This window comes from Montipora capricornis, chromosome 2 (genome assembly GCF_036669925.1).
Source record: "Montipora capricornis isolate CH-2021 chromosome 2, ASM3666992v2, whole genome shotgun sequence".
In the NCBI taxonomy this organism is placed as follows: domain Eukaryota; kingdom Metazoa; phylum Cnidaria; class Anthozoa; order Scleractinia; family Acroporidae; genus Montipora; species Montipora capricornis.
The window spans coordinates 8,075,774-8,093,273 of record NC_090884.1 but is presented as its reverse complement, the minus strand read 5'-3'; the positions used below and the strand labels follow the sequence as shown (position 1 = coordinate 8,093,273).

The following is a 17,500-nucleotide window of genomic DNA, read 5'->3' as shown; positions in this document are numbered from 1 at the left end:
AAAGATACCAGGGACATTTAAAGCTCACACATTGTACATGTTTAGTGGGTTTTGTGGCTTAGTGGCAGAGTCATCCGAACTAGTATTCGGAATGTAAAAGGTTCGATTTCTGTTGAGTGTGTGGTGGAGGGAGGGGCACGGATTTTGTCCATATTATGCTCGTGCGATAACAGAAAATTTCATCATTTTATTCATTCACCGGGCATTAAATTTGCCATCTCTCTTCGCCATGTTGGTGCCAAAAACGATAGCGAAGAGCATGACGAGATCAGTAACGAGAAAAAGAGCTTGGAATGAGCTAAACAATCATTTTGAACGCCCTGCACATACGTTTTACATTTTGGTACATTTCTTTGCCGTTCGTTTACTAAACACGGCGTGAAATGACCAATTTCGATGTTATGTGGAGACTGTGAGAACCAGACGATAACTTTCGATTCGATCTTCCAAGCCTTTCACAACAATTTGATTTCTTAATAGTAGTTAGACTTGTACAACTCGCAACGCAAAGTCTTTGGAATAATAAGAACTTATTACCTTAACACGGTTACGTTGATTACAGATGACGTTGTCATAGTCATTTTCGTCGTTCTCTCTTCAGTTCCATCTCAGTTCATTCATTTACACCACCAAATGGCAGCAATAACGCAACTGGATAATCGTTATCCGGGTTTTCTACATAATTTTGGTAATGTGGCTGCAATTGGCAATTTCACTGCCGGATGTGACTTAAGTCAGGTAGGACACGTCATGTATTTGTCATAAGGTATGACAAATACATGACAGACAACATCAAGGCCAAATCGGTCGTTCCATGCACCTCGAATCGATCGTTTATAGTGAAAGTACTCATCAGTCTGCACTAGCTCTTAAACCAAAGCACTTGTTCGAGAAGGATCACCTCGCTAGTCTAACGCACCGGTATGTATTTGTCATGAAGTCTACCACCAGACTGTTACGGATTCCATTTTAGGCACAACTTATTTCGCTCATAGTAAGTTCCCAGTGAATCCAAGGTCGTCCAATTCCTTTGTGGGGGCAAACGGACAAACGAATCTCTCCACAGGCCGTTATCCCCGCAAGGAACTGTGACGCCAACCGTGAGAATTCCCTGGGAAATTACGATTAACGAAATGGTCTATTCTTGAATCCAAACTGACGTAGGTATCTTGTATCTTACCTGCCGTATCCAAATCTTGCTTGACAAAATTTGGTTCTTTCCGTCCTGCAAGGTGAACAAGAAACATTCAAATTCAATCCACATCATGATCCATAAAAAAATTGATTTCACATTAAAGAAGCATTCAAATGCAATATTTCTTCAGCTCAGAGTCCGGCCCTTACATACCCTTTACCCAGATCCGTCGGATAGAAAGATTGACACTAAGGGCTGTCTTATCTGAAACAGAGACCTTTGCCCCGGGAAAGACACTAGTATGCTTGCCTCATGACACCTGTCAGCGTCTTGCTAAATGTAGTTTCAGTTTTTTCCAATATTTTTGGTTTTTCCTTGCAAAGCGCAAGTTTATTTCATCGTGCATCTACGCTGATAAGAGTCCCACATAAGCAAATGTCGGACTTTTAGGTGCCATTAATATGGTTTTTACCAAAACTTCGCAGTCTTTTAAAAAAAATGAAGGTCCCGAAGTTCGTAATTTCAACCATGCGACCTGTTGACGTTGAAATGTATAGCCTCTAACTGTCAATTCTTGTTTTTATAATTGGCAAAAACTCCCCGCACTTTGTAAGCCATCTGTGTAACTTAAACAAAAATGACAAGTCAAAGATTTTGATTGTAGCGTTACCAAATTCACTAGCTGGCTGTAAGCGATATCCAATTCAACATCGACTGCTTTGCTCTTGTTGTAGACAGGGCGGGATTCTTTGTTGTATTTATCGAAGAGGACTTCCAGTAGCTTGTGCTCAAAGTCGTCTCGGTGAGTGAAATTTCTGATTTCAGAGGTGTGCACAGTGCCGTTGCTGAACAACTCTTAGCGAAACAAAAACATACACATTTTAAAACCTTATTCACTTAGTTGAGGTTAGCCTAATTGATGGTATCTCTTTCTGTTCAAAGAACCTTTATCTTGTTTGTTTTGTGTCAAAGTTATGGGAACACGTTTGAAGACCAAAAATGTTGGATTGAAATGGCGCAGCATGGGCATCATGTGAAGCTAGTGAAACAGATTTAGTTCCACTGGCTGCTCCGTGAAACTAATTGACATTTAGTATTACAACGCTCACGCTATTAAGTCATGCTTAATTGTTTTAATGAAAGGGCAGAATGCAGTGAAGTGATGAATGTGCGTTTGGATTCGCTTTGTCTTGGAGTTTTGTTCTTATGAAGAAAACAAATAGCCCATCTGGGTTTTCTAAAGACTGGATATTGTAACTATTGCATTATTTCTGTTTAAAGTTTATAGTGAAGCAATTAAGAGTGCCGATAATTGGTTTTCGTATTTTGGAAACAATTATTTCATTTCGTTCAACAAAGACTGAGTTATGCATAAACCACAGAATCCGTTCAGAACTTGCTTTTTTCAAGGATTTAAAGGTCACTTTTCTGAGTATTTTAGCTCTATCAAGTTCTCTGCTATTTGCTAGGCTTCTCTGACTTCTGAAGTAATGCAGATTTATTTTTGAATCCTTAAATGCAGTGTTCCTTTGATATTGGCGTGAAGTCAGGATGCATTCAAGTAATGAAATATTAAGGACAAATTTAAATCCGAATTATGCCGTAGAAAAGATAAGAAATTGTGGTGTTATTTATTAGAAAAAATGAAGACGTGATCTTAGAAAATCAGTGGCAAGACTGTACTTGTCTCGAGGCAGAAACATAAAATATTACATCATGTTGAAATTCCTTCTCCAGAACGGAACCAATTATCATGAGCTGTAGCAGCGAAACAGATTTCGGCATTAACGATGAGGCAATCGTGGTAACCCTCTGTCTTAACATCATTTCATAGTTGCAGATGAAAACTATATCCTCACTGTTATAAGTTCAAAATTTAAATTGGGACTGAATAAATCTTTCGGCGGTAAATCAATACTGAAAACACTCAGAAGTTTATAGCAAAAAAGCACATTGCGATGTGGTGTGTGTTCATCTTGATCGAGCTTCTCTGACTTAATGGCAAACAAATGTAAACAGGCGGGAACACAGACAACAAGGTTCATCAACACTGATTTCCGTCATCGTTGAGGAGAAAAAGAGAAACAAGCAACTTTGAAGTCGTTTACCTTGAGCAGAAACAGTTGCGAAAACACTTATGATAGATAGTATTCCTAAGCAAAGCGTTCCCAACGGAAGTTCCATTCTTCAGCTATGCAAGGAAGAGCTGATGCAGGTTGTCTGAGACTGAAAAAAAGGAAAATGTTAATTATGTATAGCAGGTATATAGGTTTCAAAGTCACGAATTGTAAATTAACTATCAAGGTAACTTGTTCAATGGCTAGAAGCAAAGACGAATGGAAAACCGACCAAGTCAAAGAGCTACAGTAGATCTGTTCTTTCAGGGCCAGGGCTCCGGATTATACGAGACACGTTACTCTGCAAATCTTGCGGATTACTGCGGTTGCCAAGCTGGAGCCGGGTACGAATTTGCTACGCCTTGCTTAACTCTAATCAAAGAAGGCGTGTAAATTAGTGCAAACTACACTTATTGTGGATGATAAGATGTTGGCTCAATGTTATCAAAAGGTGTTATCTCCTGCTTGGAACGCCAAGCCTAATAAAGAAGCCATTTATGATTCTGTCAAATTCAACATTCCCGAAATTCAGATGCTGTATCGTTCGAAAACATTTACCAATTACACTTCTGCGTTTATTTTGCAAATGGCGTTGAATCAAACTGTGTTTATCTTTCTCGATGTCAACAACAGATAATGATTTTTTCGCACACCTTAGTTGAAGGAGAGGAAACCTCTATTCCATTTTGCAGTAACTGCAAATAATAGACATCGCTCAGCATGATAAGACTGTCCAGTTGAAATAACCTTGTTAACGTTCGCACAAGCAAACCGTAATTTCCCGAGATGATAACGTAAGCGAAAAATATATTTTCAAGTTCTTTTGTGTGTGGTACAGCAAATATTTGTCGAAAACATGTTTGCTTATGCGCCTGAAATGAGTTTGGACATACTTTAGTATACACACATCGACAATCCGAGCACTACTGTACTTCATATTTGCCACATCTTATGTGAAGAGTCAGCCCACACCAACAAATTTCGTCAATTTTTGTTTGCTAGATTAAACGCAGGCAAGGCTCAACAGCACTGAGACAATTTCGTTTGTGATAATTGCACGATTTCAACCTAATTGAAAACTTACAAGACAATTGAAACTGCATCGCTGGTGAGCGGAGAACTAATTCGGAAACAGCTCCGACCTCTGACCACCCATCCCCACACAAACCACTCTTCAACCAAACGTTTTTGCGAACTATTTTCATCTCTGACTATGCCAACCATCTGACATGCTCCGAACAGATATTGACCCGAGTCGAGGGCTTCAGAGTTAATTAAGATGAATGAACGACCGTTAGCCGACGTTTCAAGCGTTAGCCCTTCGTTTCATTCCCCACCGCCAGTAAGCGCCGCAGTTTCCGTGAGAAAGTGAACCCCTTCATTCTGCCTACTATTAATCCGCCTAGTCTGCATGAGACTCTTTGCTAGGTTCTGCCAGGCAATAAATGAATAAAGGGGAGTGGTTTCTAAAGAAACTGTGGTGCTGCGTCGGTGGGGAAGTAGTACACAAAAATTTGGTTTTATCAAGGGAGTTGGTAAATAAATGTAAATTGACCACCATACAGGGGTTCTAAAAGCTGACATTTCGAGCGTTGTGAATAGGACTAACGCTCGAAACGTCAGCTTTTAAAATCCCTGTACGGTGGTCAATTTACATGATCAACTCTGTTGATAAAACCAAATTTTTGTCTGCCAGGCAATAGTCTGGGAAAAACACCCACTGGGGATGTCGGCTTGTCGCGTATATCCACAGGTGGCCCAAGCTCTGTGTTGTGTTATGAATTTATAGAGCTTGTGTAGCGAGTTTTAGTCGATACAAATCAGGGGGCTTGATAAAAAAAAATAATAATAAAATAAAAAAATAACACTAATGTTGCACTTATTTGTCTGTTGTCTCTTCGTGGTCGTTCTTTGGTAATTTGGTGCCATTCTGTCCCCTATTTCTCGAGATATCCTCAACTATTAAATAGAGAGGGAAGCTAGCGAGTGGATAGCAAGATATTTCGCGAGATATCCGAGATATCCTCAACTATTAAATAGAGAGGGAAGCTAGCGAGTGGATAGCAAGACTGTTTTCTTGAATAGGGTTCGATAGAATGTTCGAACATGTCGCTGACCGGGTTTGAGGCGGATTGAAGGATTCTGCCTATATTTTTTGGCTCGATTTCTCGGTTCGCATGACCGAGTGGTGGTCAACTAGAAAGCCTTCGCTACTATGACCACCATGCATACACCTTTTATAACCTGTACTGTAATTATTTTATCTTGTAACCATGTGTTGTGACTATACTTTACTTTATATGTTAATGTTATGTAAATAGTGTGAAATAAATGAATAAAAAAAAAGATCAACTGGTGAGCGTTTCCTACGTTCTCTCTCTTTTAGAGATAGGTCTTCGGTTGAGGATATCTCGCGAAATAGAGGACAGAATGGCACCGGATTACCAAAGAACGATCACAAAGAGACAACAGACGAGTAAGTGCAACATTAGTGCTTATTTCTTTTATGAAACCTTCTGATTTGTATCTACTAAAACTCGCCATACAAGATCTCTAAATTTAAAACACAACATAGAGTGTGCATGGGCTACCTGTGGTATATCTTTGATATAGTTTTGTTTTCCTCTCTGAAAACGACTACGGTCTTTTACCGTGCCGCTGTAACCATTTCATTTAAAAAAGAAATCTCAGAAAAGATGATAACCAACTTTGAATGTGACGCGGTGTTGACCTATAAATAAACTGAATGTTGAATCGAGAACGTCAAAAATGACACCCCTCCGTGGTAAAATTGCGCCTCTAGCAAGATTATAGGCAAGATTATAATGAGGGTCAGAGATATGAAGTGTGAATTATTAATCTTCGGTTCTGTTAATGAGACCATACCGAGCTTTGTTATGTTTGGTGAAAACAGAATTTTGTTAATGAACAGAAAATGTGGCAGGCATGCAACTGAAAAAAGATGAGAAGAAGTTAAAGTCGTACTCAATAAAATGTCTTTCCGCCATCCCTTAAAAATTAGTAGTCCAGCTGCACATCTCTTTTTTTTAGTGCGTACAAATAAATTTGTTGTCAAACAAACCTGAAGTTAAGGTCTATACTTGAGAATTCCTAGACGATCCGATATTCCGAAATGTGGAGGGTATTTAGTGATTGAAATTAAGAAACAGTAACGTTCCGGCTATACGCAAAGATTTTCAATATTGCAAAAAAATGCTTGCGTGATAGTCGTCAGAATCACCTGTTAAAAAACAAATATCGATGTTTGTCACGTTTCAAGACGGGCACATGACGTTTCTTCAGTTGACGGCGTAACTACGGCGTGAACTAAGTGTACCTCACTCAACGTAACCCTTCAACTATTAGTCGAGCAATGACGGCTTCCGCGAAATTGTTAACCCTTTAACTCCCAGTGGCCACTGATACATGTTACTCTGTCTAACGCCAGACGATTTTACTCTTGCATGGTGGTCCCCTCAGAGACCAAAAGGTTTAATGAGAACAAAAAAAGCAAAATATAACAAAACAAAAATAATGGTTCTGCAAGCTCTGGAAAGGCGTTTTGTGAATGACAAATTTGGTGTTTTGTCGAGAACGTGACAAGCAGGCGACAACACTTAATTTTCTCTCTTAACTTCCATGCCGTTCACAAAGGTTTGATTCCTGGCTAGATGGCACGCTCGTTAGACCCCGAACTACTTGGAACGATCCCACAATCATAGCAACAGCGCGAAGTTGTATTTTGAGATAGCTAGTGCGCTTGCAGACGACAGTCTTGGTCATTCTTGTTTAAGCTCTCTGGTGCTTCTGGGAACTCGTCAACCTTCAACTGCTAGGTTATGAAAACGCGCAAGCCATCGCGCACCGTTGAACCCAGCAGTTAAGAAGCCTGGTCCCATTATAATCGCCATTTTGTGTTTTAAAAGAAGAATTTTGGAAATGTAGATCGACTGTCACAATTTCAATTTGTTAAAACAAGTTACTGACCTGTAAACGGTGGCTTGGCTGGCGTACTTACGTAATCGAGTATAAAGTAAAACCAACAAGAAAAATAACCAATTTTATGCTGCTACCAGAGGACGTCTTTCGGACATCTCAACGACCACAACAAACAGTGTCCGTGGATTTGTCCTGATATCTGTATACTAAATGTATCATGACACCATGAGACAAACTGAACGTGCGAAAGATGTTAATAAGTGATATGGTTCCTAGGAGATGTCATCTTGGCGAAGTCCAGTCGTTTGCATAAAACAATTCACATCAAAAACCCATCCAAAGCAAAACCGCCTAGAGCTTTACCAAAAATAACAATCGAAATCTTTATTTTTAGAGGAGAGGTATCTCTCCCAACCACTTCTTCAAAGCGACTATAAAAGCTAAAACAGAAAACTCGTATCCACTTGATATCTTGCGTATTCAAATACAGACTGAATAGTCTCATCTTCTGTTGTCTCTAGCTAGCTGTACTCGACAAAAAACCTGTAGTTGGCAATTCGAAGCAATCACACGGCTTTCCGAAAATGAAATTACCTCAGTGACAATCATGTCGTAAAAACATTTTTGTACTTGCGGTGACTCGATAGCAATCAAAGCGGATATTGTATATTGCATAAATAGTAATTTTAAGATGATGCTTTCCTGTCTCAAAATATTAAAAGCAAAAAAATTAAATCCATTACCTGCAAATTGGTAACAACTTCGTATTAAGGACCGTTTGTGTTAATCTGAGCAAGATAAAATGTGAATAATAAGTGGCAAAAAAGCACAAGATAAATGAATAAATAATGCGGAGACTCAAATATACAAGAAATTCAAATTAAAGGTTGAAATTTATCGTTTCGTAAAAAACGCCTTGACGCAAATTCGCTCATTTAATTACGGAAATTCGTTAATTGCAACTGACTTGTGAAGACGTATACCGGGAAAGCTTATGGCAACTGCAACACCGGGCTGTTTGCTCGATTTTAAACAAATTTTGTTATGTCGTGGCAATATATTTTCCTTCATTGACACTTTTATTTGATGTAAACCCTTCCCACGAAAACGTGCTTTTTTGTGCCTTTTCCATAGAATAAAATGTTTATTTTACCATAGTGTTGGCAGCATTTTCTATTTGCACAAACACTGGTAATATATGAGGCCTGAGGTGGTGGTGTTTGCTGTAGGAAGATATTACATCAGATTTTTGTAAAATCGCGTGCGGTGTGTTTCAAAACTCTTTAGTATCTCTATCTTAAGATCATTGTTCTTTTCAAGTTAATTGTTACAACTGTTTTCTTCAAATGGATCCATGCTTTGATTCGATGAATAATCCATGACAATATGCGTTTTTCGTCTGGTTATCAGTAATTGCTTTCATGTCTTTTTCTCGCAATCAGTGTTCCTTTGGTCCTCCTCAAAATTAACGAGATGTTTTTGAGGACATCTCGTTTTTTCGATAATTTCAGGCTTAATCGGAATACAATGGCACCGAACGATTGTGACTTGTATTTCCCTTAAATAGCTATTTAAAAACATCTCTGCAATATTTCGGTCCACAATAAGCCGAATCTACCTCAAGAGAGAGCAACAACTTTGTAAATAAATAACGAGAACGCGTTCTACTACGAAAACTCCGCGTTTCGTGTCGAAATTCCTAGAACTTCTACTGAGCTAGAATTGATAATCTTGCACGTCTCATTTTCCCCGCTACTCTCAGCTGGTTATCACGGTTTCTTGGGAATAGCATATTCTGAAGCATTACAGTAAGCCACCAGTTGAAAATTTCCCGAAGGATTAGAATTTCTGGGGCACCCAACGTTAATTTTCGGAAAATATCTGTTCGGAAGACGATTTGAGATCTAGAATTTTCGGAAATTTTGTTGCAAAACAGTAAATATCCTAGGATTTTCGAACATCTAAAACATGGTATAATTACCCATTTCTAACGGATTTTTACCCTAAAAAGGTCACCTAGAATTTTCGGAAGCCTTTTTTCTGGCTGAAATTTTCGAACAGGTAAGTTTTGATCCCTATAATTTTCGGATCACTAGACTTTTCAGCTAGGAAATCCGAACAGATGAAAAATTTTTAGGGGATAAAAATATGCCTATATCTACCATTTAAATACTAAAATACGTTTGACAATGCTATGTTTAAGTGGTTTTGAGCTATATTCTCGTTGGGTGCCCCTGGAATTTATCCCTAAAAGTCCGTCAAAATGGTATCTGGTAAATGTTTGTGCACTGAGTGAATTTCATCGCGACACTAAAATAGAACACAACTGAGGAGGTCTAAAGCCATAAACGCTAGCGAACGAACCCGCACTAATTTCTTCCCTTGCCAAAACATGAACCTTACAATTTCCTCCGCGGATGACGCAAATCTTCAAATATCCATTTTCCCAAAAGTCCTGATTCGTTTTCAGCATCCTTCATAAAAACTGCCTTACATATCTGCTAAGAGGATTGATTCCTCTGAATCAGTTTTCTTTTGTTCCATGTTTGGTCTAACTGTCTGCAAATTCTACGACGTCGATGAATCACAATGTCTGGGTGATTTTTTTGTCGGGGGGTTTTATCAATCTCGCTCAAAAACACATGACCATTGCAGGTGACCATGGAAGAAAATTGTTCGTCTGCTGAGAATGGCCAGTGAACATGGAAAGAAACCACGGACTTCTTTTTCACGGGAATTGCTGACAGCTCTATAAAAAACATCTTTTAAATTTCTTCAGTTAGTTAATTTATGTATAATTTTCTATGTTTCATAGTCAGTGTGTTGGTGTAGGATTCATTTTATGTCATAATTCATCGTAATTACTTCAATTATTATCCCTGCAGAACGCCTAAGACAATTACTATACAAGAGCTATATAAATAAAGTAATTATTCTTATTAAACATCATGAAATGTAATAGTAACAACAGGGTTTTCGCCTTAAGGTCGGATGTTTTGTCCGGTTGTTTGCCATTTCACTTCCGGTACTTTGATGCTATACATTTTAAGATTCGCTGGCTTCATTTAATTTATTTATTATTTATTCATTTTCTTTCTCAGGAAGCCAAGGGCTGAAGAAACATAAGACAATCGCGCAATAAATCTTCAAACTAACAAGAAGTCACATCTCCTTGGAATAATCGACCATCTGTGTGAGCGGCATCTTTTAAATCCAACTAGATGCTTCTGTGAAGCATACACTGGCTTGCCTGTGGTACGTGCTACAGAAAATCAGAAGGCACTGAATTGTGTGGTATTGAAATACAGCATTCCAGTCTCTGAAGAATAACAAATAAAAGAGAAGCGAGAAACATTGGCTTCTGGGCTGACATGTTGATAATTTTCAAGTTCCCTCACAACTTCTTTTCACCACAAGTGTGCCCTATGAGCATCCGAAAACTTTGTAATAATAAACTTCACTGAAGTCAAGCCCTGTTTCGCGGGGTTAGTGTTGGGATGGGAGACCAAAACAATAAACCCCTCATAAAAAACAGAAACATCTGACCGAAAATACTATTAACGCTAACAAATGCGAACTCAGCAAGGTACAGATTCTGTTAGCTTGCTTTATGCAAAACAAATATTGATGAAAAAGCAAATAAATATTGATACACAGTTTTTAGAAAGAGCAGAAGGAAGTTTCCCGGACGGTCGATCGAGAATAAAATATTTACGACATGAAAACAACATTAATTTTGAACCGTGAATATAGAATATAAAAAGTTACGATCAGCGACAAACATTTTGGGAGATTTTTGCTACGTTCAAGTAAATTGCAAAATCGAAAGTGACATGGCCGGAATTCAGCGGGCGCCGTGATTAAGTTACCGCGGCATGTTTACTCGCCAAACAGTGAAGCATCTGTGTCAAATGATGGCAAGATACCGGGTTTTTGTAAGTTTCTTTTTCTGTCAAGTGTTATCAAGTTTGACAATGAAATGAGCGAAGTCAAAACAAAGATCACAATCGCCCAACTCTTGTTTATGCAAAGTCAAAATTTACTCTCCAAGACGCGTACAACGTTATTTATCACCAGGTAATTCCATCATTTTGGAAATAGCAGCTACTTTATTATTCATCTGCGTCACAAGTTTTCACTGATTTTGGGCCTCATTTTGTTGAAACTCAAGCACGCTTCCAACAGGCCTGTGAACCCTTCCTGCTTACAGAGCAATACTAAAAAACTTCTCCCATATCACATTTGAACCTTAAGCTCGAAAATTCAATACACAACATGATATTATAATTCACAAAGGCAGAAAATACCACAGAATCCTTTTCCAGCGAAAATTTTATTGAAACAAACAACATATTTGCTCTTAGATGCGAAAACCTCTTCCTATTTGATTGCGTGCGTGAAGACAAGAAACTCAATTGTGTCAAATTACCATGTACTTCAGGTAAATACTGCTCACTTTGATTTCGTCTCGACGGGCGATAGATTGTTGTCGAAGTCCAGTACTCGTCGCTTTTGAGATTCATGCCTAGTTTATCCAACTGACTTTCCATTATTGAGCTCCATAAGGGTATATTTTGTTTAAGGATCCACTAAAACGCCATTCGCGTTGCATGACTTTCGACGCCATTGCAGGCTAAGTTAATGATTCTACTGTGTTCACAAGAGAAATCTACGCAGTTCCACTACCCTCGCGATCCTAAGAAAATACGCGCAGAAGGCTCTATACACAAAGACACTACTTACCAGGGGAGTGACAGGCAAGACTTTTACCGACACGGAAAAAAAACAAAACAAAAAAAAACAAACAAAAAAAAAAAAGAACTAAGACAAACAAACTAAACGTAGACCTCGACTGGGTTTGCCCATAGGCAACCCAGTAATCACAACAATGTAAACAGCATTGAGAGATCCAGAGAACCTTTAGGCCAGCTCGCTACCCCTACGCAATTGCAATTGGCCTCACAACGGAAATTAACCTCCCAACTCTCCCTCGTATTTAGATGGGGCTATGTAAACACGGAAAAAGTCCTGTATTGCTTAAATTGCTTGTCTCAAATCTCCGTTAGTAGGAGGATGTCATGACATAGATCACTGAATAACTAGTACAATTCTTGTTATTAAAAACTAGATCATTCGGTTAATTCTGGAGCTTTGATTGGCTACGCCGTCACGGTATATGAGCTGTTGTGATAAAGTTTCGATATAATGCGCACTCTGAATGGTTAAAACCGCGTGCGTTACGAGAGTACAGATGCACGGCTGACGCCACTCGTAGGATTTGGAAAATAGAGTTTTCCGATAATTTTAGCCGAGTACGTTATGAAATTAAAAAAATCCCTATCAGCTTGTTTTACAATTGTTCATGTTTTCATGAGCGAAAATTCAGCTGGCCTTTATTGAACAATTTCCTTTGCAACCCCATTTTAGACTGAAAAACTACTTGCACTCGTCTGATAGCTTGCTTTCAACTTGCTTTTTATGGTTTCTCAACTTTGATGGTTTGATATTTTGACAGCTTTGGTCGTGTTTAACCAATAAAGTGTCTTGAACCATTCTAACAAGAACTGAATTGTGCATGATTGGTCTGTTTTAGCGTGCTTTATGATGCCCGACTGATGCCACTCGTAGGATTTGTAAAAAAACGCGTTTCCCGATAATTTTAGCCGAATGCGTGAGGAAATTAAGAAACTCAATAATTTTAAACAAATGAAGAAGCCTCGCCTGTCATCTGTTCAGTTGTAAGGCACTTAGGAAGCGGATAGGGCACTTAAAAAGTGGATAGAGCACTCAGGAATTGGGAAAATGTTCACTCGACTATGTCTCGTGTTTACCCTACGATTCTTTTCGCTTCCTGCGTGCTTTACAACGAAACAGATCACACAGGCGACGCTTCTTTATTTGTTAATTGTGCCATGCTCTACAAATATCAGTAACTGTACGCATCTGGTATTTTAATTTTACAAAAGAAAAGTACAAAACAAAAGTACAAAATAAAGTTGGGAAGATTTATCCATAATTTTTGGGCGTTTTTAATAAAACAATAATTCCACTCGCGCTTGTTGGATACGAGATTGGCCAATTCGGCGCTTGCGCGCGCGCCTCTTTTGCTATCTATCATCTCATATCAGAAGCTCATGGCCTTAAGCGTTTAAGTAATTCTTAAAAAAACGAGCAGCAGTGTTTTATCGGGGTTTAAAAACACGAGGCGTAGCCGAGTGTTTTTAGACCCGATAAAACACGTGCTGCGACGTTTTTGAACGGCTTAAAAAACATTCCACAAAGAGAGTGTCCCTCTGGACTCAAAACAATGGTTCAAATTGTGAGAGTTGAATATTAGCATACAAGAAAAACAAGCTATTCCTTATTAGTATTCTTAAGAATACTAACGAGGAGTGTTTTATCAGGATATAAAGCTCATACACATGACGTTTTATCGATGTTTTGATTGGCTGTTAGGCTCATGAATTACTAATGAGTTTTTAAACTCTGGTTCAGAGCTGGGGTTTTTTGAGTTTAAAAATTCGCTTTATTGGATGTAACGTAGCACGTGCATTTTCCTGCGGGTGCAGCTTCAATCTTATTTTTTTCCCCATTTTGGTGTCCTATACTAAAGTACCATCTTTGTTCCGGAGAAAAGAGTTGCAAGTCACATTTTTCAAGATCATGTGATTCTGCTCATACCCAACGCGCCCTCAATTATCATTACTAGCGTTATTATTATTATTTTCTTTTTCAAAACATACTAACAATACGACAAACACTGTTAAATATACAGTTTCTTAAAATGTGATAAAAGAGACATGACTGCAGGGTTTTCGTTTTAGGCCGGACGCCGGACGTTTCGTCCGCGGGTGGTTTCCCATTCCATATCTGGTACTTTTGTGCCAATATTAGAGGGGTTTTTCTTATTTTTTGTTATTATAATTTTCTTTACTTACTTTTTAAAGAGAATTTGAGTGAACTTTCCTGGGAAACTGATTCTTGGGTTCCAGAAACACTAGAAACAGCGTTTCGGAGTGTGCTATTTTAAAAATTTCCTGTGGGGCCCCCCAACCCTCCTAAGTAGTTCGCGCCTTCGGTGCTCGCAAGGCGCCTTACAGCGCCAAAAATGTCACGTCCGGTGCTTTCAGAAATATGTCCGCTAATTTACAAAACTGTCGAAAACCCTGCATGAGTAATTTGGTAATGCAGCTTTTCACGTCCAAGGTAAAGTTTAAAATTTTCTTAAAAGTTGACTTTCCAAATAAAAAGTCCATTCAACAATATCATTAATATTTATATACACTAAACAAATCTTGTGGTGAATTCATGGAAATTTTGTTAACGAAAGATTGAGAAAGCCAGGAAGATTCTCGAAGGTTGGAGGTGATATTCATTGTCTTTGAGGGTAATGAAAAATGAAATATTTTTGCATGCAAATAGAATTTTTATGGCATTTCATTCCATTTTAATTTGTATTTGATGAAATAATATTTACAAAATAGTCTATTTTTGGATGATATCTAGACAACGCAGAATCCGCTCGTAAAATGCAATTAATTGTTTGTCGTGATGAAGTTTTGCACCATGATGTCAAATGACTACAAAAGTTATGATCTCAGATTTAAAACTGGTTCCGCAGCTATTGACTTAAAGCTTCCTGCCTCAAATCCATAAGCGAAAGAACCCTGGTTTGGAAAACATGAATGTTCTTCTGAGCAATGTAGGAGCTCTCGTAAGCTGGCAATTTTTTGGCATTGTGGCAGTGTTTATTGTATTTAGTGCTGAAGTCACTGCCAGAATGTTTCTATTGATACGTCTTTTGGTCTTTTGTTTCTTCAGTTTGGGTTGCAAGCAAATCACACTGTACTTCAGTTACAGACTGAATTTAAGGATAACGTCACTCTTTAGAAAAGAAGAGACCTGCGTGTGCAATTGTGACATGAAGGGGCATGACTTAAATGTAAAAGCAAAGACAATTCGTGCTCTCAAAAAACTGATGTCGATTCAAGCTGAAAAATAATCTCAAAAGGAACACATTAACGCCTGCTACGGAGTAAAAGCGTTCTTCCAACGTTGTACTACCCATAATCAAAATAGAAACTGTGATTAAGATGGTAATTCGATGCCAATACAGTATTTAACAAACATTGGAATTTCCGATGACGAAGGGGGCACTTAAACAGTTTTAAACCTACCGTATTTCCAGCTGTAAGGCTAGGTTTTATTCCAATGATAACTTGAATCAATTGTGGACGTACTCAGTGCCGAATAGAGAATGAGAGGCTTGAGAGAACTTTTATTGCTTCTTTTGAGCGAACTGGTGGCTTTTAAAATCACCAGACGCTTTGAGTGGGTGGCGGTTTTACAAATAAGTAGATTTTGACGTCAACAAAATTTGCACATGAGTCGAGAAATATCGAAAGTTAGATTTGTTCTCTCTTAATCATTAATTCCCTCTTACGGATATTCGCAATTTGCCAAACACGTGCTTTAATTAATGCTATTTTAAACACATCTTTATTATCCTCTTTGCTTCAGCACGCGAAGCATACCATTGTAAAAGATTTTAGTCCATCCAATTTTCGAGAAGCCCCGAACAAATAAAGCACATTTACAGTGTGGCGGCAAAATCGTCACTTGACCATGACAACTTTGATTGGCGTTTTCTCGGCTTTAGAACATTGCCTAGGGGTGCGTTCCTTTGGGATGATCCAAAAAAGAATCCCTGATCCAAGATTACTTGGACCACAGTGCGTCAAAGGAACCGATAATCCACTCTGGGAAAGTATTCTTCGGTTTGTTTGATGCACCATGATCCAAGTGATTTTGGATAAGTGATCCCTTTTCGGATCATCCCAAAGGAACGCACCTCAAGAGTCGCCCCTTTACGGAGTTACAGCTCCAAACGTATTTGTCCCTTTCACCTCAAATTTAGAGCCGGACTATTTTAATCAATAAAGAAATTGTTCGTTTCCAGACCTATTTGGTAGGATGCTTCAGTGTTCCAAACATGAATCGTTTAAGGGCGAGAGATGCTACAGTAATCTATATTTACAGAATTTACTTGTGACAAACGACAGAGGAAATCTAGAAACGGCAGAGAAAGCAAGTTGCAATTTTTGTTCTTTTGTTTTGTCGCAAAAACCTCTCTCACTTCCTCGACTTCCTGTCGTCTCGAATATTCAAGATGCCTTCAAGATTAAGTTACTTTTCTTGAAGTAAGCATATTTTCTTTCACTCGTGATTGTGTTTGGCTTATCGCTTATTGATTCGTTTTTTAATCCAAAATAATCAACATTTTTCTGTTATGAAATAAAATTACATAAATTCAGCTTGTTATGCAGTCGACAGTTAAGTTAGTTATGTGTAATGATTTTTCAAAGGGTTATAAGATATACTTCACATACGCCTTCTTGGTTTCTATTAAAGGGGTTCCTTGCCTCACTAGTTTAGAAATTTCGTGAGCCAATGTATTCAGGACGTCAAAGTACTACACTACTACACACTCAACCCAATAAATCTCTATCTCTGAAACTGAATCTGGATATTAATTGACATAGAGAGTTCTAGAAAGACAACACGAGAGAATATATTTTAGTACATTTCATTCCCATACCTTGGAAAATAACAACGCAAAGTTACCAAATTTAGGGTCTTATATTATCTGACTGCTCATTCAATGGCGTCCCGTCCAATCCAGTCCTAAAAAATAGGCAGTCAAAGACAGCATGTGTCAACTATTTTCACAAAGTCAATGGTGTTGAAACAATCACAGATTAACAATTTTTAATATCACTTATCATCACTATGAGGGAAGGGCAGTGTGGTTTAGAAACATGTGCAAGATCTATTCAGTAGCGGTTCTTTGTTTGTTTGTTTTTAGCTATTGAAAAATTTAACTGTTCACCATCTTTTTAAACTGAATCTCCATCAGGTATGAATGTTGCAACATAATGCATCTCCCCTATGTGTCCTATATGTATATAGTAGGTCTAGCAATATGTGGCATAGTTGAGGCTCTCCCGGAGATTTTGGGGAACAAGAAAACATGGCTAATTTGAACCGGGGAACAGGGGAATAAATACCGCATATCTTAGGGTACAAGGGAACGTAAAACATTTTAGGCATCAAAAGGCTGAGAACAAGTTTGGAAATAATTTCGGGAACAAGAGAACACAAGAAGCAAATATTTAAAGATAACAAGGGAACAAGGCCACCACCCCCCCCCCCCCCCTCCTTCCTTTCCTGGGGAGGGAAGATTTCTCGCATTGATAGGTTATCATATTTTCTGCAGGCGCAAGCGGAGCTCCGCTATTAATATACACGA

The 17,500-nt window shown here is 38.4% G+C and overlaps 1 protein-coding gene and 2 long non-coding RNA genes across 20 annotated transcripts in view; 2 read left to right on the top strand and 1 right to left on the bottom strand.

Moving 5' to 3' along the window:
* The window catches only part of LOC138038689 (neuronal acetylcholine receptor subunit alpha-10-like), a 44,161-nt gene that overhangs the window by 7,353 nt on the left and 19,308 nt on the right, over nt 1-17,500 (bottom strand). For 3 of the 18 annotated variants that reach the window (XM_068884690.1, XM_068884689.1, XM_068884693.1), the window contains 6 exons: nt 16,790-16,875; nt 7,935-7,979; nt 7,240-7,397; nt 3,244-3,361; nt 1,806-1,990; nt 1,181-1,225 (listed from right to left, as the gene is read on the bottom strand). In XM_068884690.1, coding sequence (XP_068740791.1) covers nt 1,181-1,225; nt 1,806-1,990; nt 3,244-3,319 — 306 coding nt within the window. In that variant the 5' untranslated portion in view covers nt 3,320-3,361; nt 7,240-7,397; nt 7,935-7,979; nt 16,790-16,875. Of the gene's footprint in view, nt 1-1,180; nt 1,226-1,805; nt 1,991-3,243; nt 3,362-3,484; nt 5,066-7,239; nt 7,398-7,934; nt 7,980-8,158; nt 8,175-9,594; nt 9,810-15,368; nt 16,562-16,789; nt 16,876-17,500 lie in introns of those variants that run through there. The other 15 variants (XM_068884701.1, XM_068884702.1, XM_068884691.1 and 12 more) reach the window with 12 other exon arrangements.
* Nucleotides 1,801-10,508, top strand: LOC138038695 (uncharacterized). Its single transcript, XR_011130288.1, has 3 exons — nt 1,801-1,937; nt 5,639-5,728; nt 10,293-10,508. It is a non-coding gene; the product is annotated as an uncharacterized lncRNA (long non-coding RNA).
* Nucleotides 14,750-15,791, top strand: LOC138038694 (uncharacterized). Its single transcript, XR_011130287.1, has 2 exons — nt 14,750-14,905; nt 15,013-15,791. It is a non-coding gene; the product is annotated as an uncharacterized lncRNA (long non-coding RNA).